Genomic DNA, 5,301 nt, shown 5'->3' on the forward strand with positions numbered 1-5,301 from the left:
AAAAAAAGAGAGGATATCCAGGACATGGTAGTCCTGAGAGCTTGGAGAAGAAAGTGACTGGGCTTCTTGAAGGTTTCCTTGAAAATTTTTTTTTTTTTTTTTTTTTTTTTTTTTTTTTTTTTTTTTTTTTTTTCTTGAATTTTCAGAATGTGAAACTGAAATAGAAGATGTGTCAGAGGACTACACATCATCCATTTCAATTATGATGAAGACAAAGAATCAAGCAGGAAAGAGGAATCAGCTGAGACAGAGGAATATTTGCAGTAACGTGAGGAAACACTGATCTGGTCTTCTAACCTTCCCAGTGACAGACGATGCATGACTCTCTCATGTGCCTCAGAGAAAGATGATCTACCACAGTCCAAGCACATGTGCCAGGTCCCATACTCCTTCAGTGGCTTTTCTACTCGAGTACTGAAAGCATTACACACAGTGTATTCTGCTTGTATTCTGCTTTTTAACGTTCACATGCCAATGGATGCATCAGAGACCAAGTTGGGGTTCAGTAACTTGCCCAAGGACACCTTGGTAAGAACTCCAGACTAGAGCACACAGAGATTGAACCAACAACCATCCAATTAGCAGATGACCTGCTCTACAGCCAACTCAATGATGAACAAGGAGGGACAACAAGAGAGGAAGAAAAATGGACCGAATGCAGCTGTAGGCATATGTGGGTGTGTTGATTCTTACTGCCGTGCATCCAGTAGAGTCGCTACGGCCAGTTTATGACATCCTGAGTCTGGTAGAGAAGTTTTCATGCTGACACAAGATTAATCATAGAAGCACAAAAAGGACATAATTTCTTGATAAAGACACAATAGATGATCGTCGTTCATGACACAAACGTGCTCCTGTGAGGTGTATGGAACAAGTGGGTGTTCCTCCTGCTGTGATGTAAGATCCTGGTACTGATGTGACTGTATGAGCACCAAGTCCCCTTCAGAGGACTCTGTCCAACAGAACATCCAAGTAAACCAGGGAACTATGAGACAAAAACATGGGCAGCATGTGATGCAGGTCCAGCTGTACATGGAACATGCTCGTGTGCGATGGCAAACCGTCTGTCCTGCAGTCAGGACACGAGTTGTCCCTAACATTGCAGGTTTCCAAAAGAAAACAATCACCTGTAACAGCTTGTTTACTGTATATGCCCCTTGGCCTGCAACTGCAGAAAGAATGCTGTCCATGATGGGACCAGTGCAGAGGAATAAACCTGAGCTTCCTCCTGCACTTGGGTCAAATATGGACACGCCTTTGTCCTCATGAAAGTTTGCCTTCACTCAGACTCATGCCCTGGTGTTCCTACCATGCCAAAATATAGAAAACTGTCAGGCAATGAGTTGGAATAAAGTTGAATAAAACCTTGAAACACAGAGATGGATGATATTTTATACTTGTTGCTTTATAAACAGTCAAAGCAAACGGGGTCATTTTTGAGCCCAGAGGACAACAGATGTGATTATTTGCTGCCAGTAAAAAACTTGAAGTAGTTTAAAAACAGCTTTCTAAATTAACTTTGACATAAACCCGTCTGTGATCATCTGTTAAAGCAACCGACTCTGGTTGTGAAACGATCCTCACGATAACTGATGATTTAATTTATTTTTTACCCGAAAACAAAGAAAAAATTCATTTTTATGAGGTTTTTATCAGACTTAAATTTGAAATGGAATAAAAAAAATTGTGTAAAAATGTTTGAATTAAGTTTTAATTAAAAGTGGGGAACCTGGATCTTCCTGAACATTGATTCTCCCTCCTCATTATACTAGAGGACAATATGTGCTTTGTCCTACTGGTCATTGCTTTGCACAACATGGTAAAAAAAGTATGCTCACAAATCTCCAGTGCAATGGAGGCTTGTGAGCTACTTTCTGTGTATGTATTATTGTAGGGTCTACCTTACAGTACGAAGCACCTTGATGCGACTGTTGTTGTGTTATATTATTCAACCTTTCAGGTTTGTCCTGGCAGGCTCAGGAAAGCCAGCAGGCTGCCCTGAGTATCCTCTACTTAACTCAAGTGACTCCTGGAGGCAGGCGAGGTTTGCATGAAATAAAAAGCTTTTTGTCTGTTGAGGTCATTTTGTTTAATAGTAACAACAGAAATCCCTCTGGTGTCTTTTCATGAAGACGTTTAAGTGCCGGGCTCGGGTGTGGCTGTGCAGTGCGCTGCTTCTGGGACATAGTGACTCATGCAGGCGTGTTAACCACGGTCGCTTAGCTGGGAGACATAAACAGGAAGCAGGAGCTACTCTCGTTTTCTTGTGGTGCTCTGACAGCAAACTCCTGTGAAGAAGAGCAACTTTATCTCAGAGGTAAACGGTTTTTCTGCATTTTTCTGCTCTTTGCTCACAGCTGGTCTGTTTTTGGACAGTACTCCCCAGATTATGGCGGAGTTACACTTTTGCTGTCTGTTTGTTTCAGCCTCTCTCAGTGAAACAGAGGAAAGCACGAAGCCAGAAAGCTCGTGTTTGGTGAAAAAGCGTTTGTCCGTATTTAAACCGCAGAAAGTGGCTTGTTGGCCTTTAATATGCGATGTCTGTGAAGGTTCTCAGTCAATATGCGATGTATTCAGCAGAGCAGGAGCTGAGGGACCAGGGACTGGGGAGCCAGGAGAAGCAACAGGGGAGGACCTCTGCATGATTACTTGACTCTATCAAGACAATATTAAATGTTAACAGGTTGAAGACAATAGTCATAGAGAATATTATATTATTATATACTTATTATTATATACAGTGGTCTCTCATTTATTGCAGCACATGAACAGTAGTCACAGTTCTCACAAGTTGATTCTCAAAGTGCAAACCTTGTCGATTTTAAAACGTAAAAGTATTATGCCGCGCTTTTTCTCCGTCTGCGGCGCCACTTTTGTGCGCCTTTTTCGCTCCCGGTGCAGGTGTCTATTTCCGAATGAGGGTCATAGTTAAGAGTGTTTTTGTGCTGTTTTTTTCTATTGGACGTGATGGTTATCAAAACCAAACATGATAAGTTTGGCAAGCGCAGGAGACATGACACGGAGGAGATTTGTCATTTGGGCTGCAGAATGCAATGCTGTACGGTGCAATAAAAAAAATCAGCGAAAAGGCGAGGCGGTGACGGATGAACAGCAGGACTACTGTATACTGTTTATTAATGAACAAAATATATTCCTGTATGACAACACGCATAAATTAACTGCCTACATTAATTCATTGTAAACATACCTTCTGACTGACACTCCCCTGCTGCCTCTTCGGGCTGTCCCTGGTCCTCGGGGGAGAAGTTCTCCACGGTCCGCACCATATTTCCGCTAGTCTCCCGCGGGGTGAGGAAGGGGTCCAGAAACCCCATGACCGCGAAGAACTTCCATCTCCTCCCCGATCCTGCTGCAGACCCACTCCTCTTCTCCTTCTCTGTCCTCTTCTCCTTATTATAGGTGTCCCTGAGGCTCTTCCACTTTCTCCTGCAGATGTCCTCTGAATAAACGCATTATCTGGTTAGCGGAAAGGTATTTGTACAACAGTGGGAAAATCGCGGGACAGTAGGCGGGCTTGCTAGCTTTTGCACGGCTTCATCGGGTCAGTCTGAAAATGAAAAAGAAGAAGTGAATGAACTTACCAGGTTGCCCGATCTCCTCACTTATGTGTCTCCAAGCTAGGCCCTTTTTATTCCTGTCTCGGTAGACATAGCAGCTGCATCATACAGCTCGGGGTGATTAGCCACAGCACTGATTAGCTTTTCCTCCATACTGAATGAAGAATGAAGGGCTTTGGCTGGATCTGCCCCTTTGACCAAGGTCAGAGCCACGTCACCAGGCTCCGGATTGGTTGTCGCGGCGCGATTTGACGCTTCGAGTTCAGCTTTTTTCAACTCGGCGGTAGACGCGAAACTGCGCGTATGCACAAAATGCAACACAAAAACTCACGCGCGCTGGCTTTTTTCGCAAGTCAAAACGCTCACGTGCTACACTGACGCGCGTTTCAGGCGTTTTGGCGACGCAAATCTGCTTCCGAATTTTCGTGGGACCCGCAATCCGCTGTCATCGCGTTTTCCATTCACTACACAGGGCCGGCCCGTGGCATAGGCCGTATAGGCAAATGCTAAGGGCGCCGTCCATCAGGGGGCGCCACGCCAGTGCCACAAATGTTGAAAAAAAAAAAAGTTGGTACTATTATTTCTAAATACAAAAAATAATCCCACGTTAATTAAAATGCAAAGTAAAGCTTATTTAATAGAAATATTATTTGTTACAACATTACGCCCCCCCCTCCCCGCACGGTGCGCCCCCTCCCTTCCCGTATCATGGTTCCTTTTGGACGTCACCACATCAAAAAATCAACACAAGATGTCAAAACGGCCAAAACTGTCAGGTGCCCAGGGAAGAAAAAAGAGAAAAGAAGAGGAGGAGAAACGAGAAAAAGACAGAGGTAGGTAACGTTAGCCTACATGAAATTATTGTTGAATGTGATAGTAACCTAAATTTTTAGCATTAAGCTAATGTTACATGATTCGCTAATTGCTAATCAATAAATAGCTAGTTAACTGTTTTAACGTCAGTTAATATTGTGGAGGGGGCTAAATTGTTATGGAAAATAATAATGTAACGTTAGGTAATTACAGCACCTTTCCCACCATTCCTCATTTGTATTCATCTTTTAAGCAGGTGTTTTTTGTTTACATTGTTATTGCCTTCTGGTTAGCTAACGTTTACCCTGCAGGTAATAGTCACTTTTCCACCCCTGTATATATTATAGTTGTAAGCCTAGTTGTTAAAGTGCACATCATTAATGTTAATTAAGCAATATCACATGAGAGGGAATGCTGTTTTTTAATATGAGCACTGCTGTGATTCGGTCAAAGATAATCATAACATAACATTCTCATATGATATTATACTGTTACTTTGCATTCTGCTATTCAGCATTTCACTGTAATGATGACAATAAATTGAATCTAATCTAATTTGCATATCAGTTAACATCATACATATATCTCTTTGGTTTTTCATTTATATTATATCATTTCATTTTATTCCTGGAATCATATGTTTTTATTATTAGACTTTAATACTCAGTGGTGTCACATACTCCTCTCTTCAGATGCACTGTTGAAGTTTCTAAATCCCACCCCTGGGCCATCTACCACATCTACCGCTGCTGCCTCCACCTCAGCAGCACAACCCACCAGTTTTGCAGCAGCATCAAGCGGTGTTATTGTATTTCATATATTCATTTTTTTATTTTTTGTATTCATTTATTTATTCATATATTTTTTTATCTTGTTAATTATTCTGATTGTGAATTTGCTTTCTTTAAGT

At 42.0% G+C, this 5,301-nt stretch overlaps 1 protein-coding gene and 1 long non-coding RNA gene across 2 annotated transcripts; one reads left to right on the forward strand and one right to left on the reverse strand.

Moving 5' to 3' along the window:
• Positions 1–2,580: 2,580 nt before the first annotated feature.
• Positions 2,581–3,848, reverse strand: LOC102304175 (the record flags this gene model as incomplete). The annotated part of the gene is given in 3 exon segments (XM_005953233.3): positions 2,581–2,655; positions 3,209–3,460; positions 3,603–3,848. Coding segments are annotated over 2 exon segments (202 nt in total), but the record flags the coding sequence as incomplete, so codon positions are not given.
• Positions 3,849–4,027: 179 nt separating this feature from the next.
• Positions 4,028–5,301, forward strand: LOC121813172. Its single transcript, XR_006053550.1, has 2 exons — positions 4,028–4,411; positions 5,084–5,301. It is a non-coding gene; the product is annotated as an uncharacterized LOC121813172 (long non-coding RNA).

This window comes from Haplochromis burtoni, unplaced genomic scaffold (genome assembly GCF_018398535.1).
Source record: "Haplochromis burtoni strain Fernald_Lab_line unplaced genomic scaffold, NCSU_Asbu1 Contig_1227, whole genome shotgun sequence".
Taxonomy (NCBI): Eukaryota; Metazoa; Chordata; class Actinopteri; order Cichliformes; family Cichlidae; genus Haplochromis; species Haplochromis burtoni.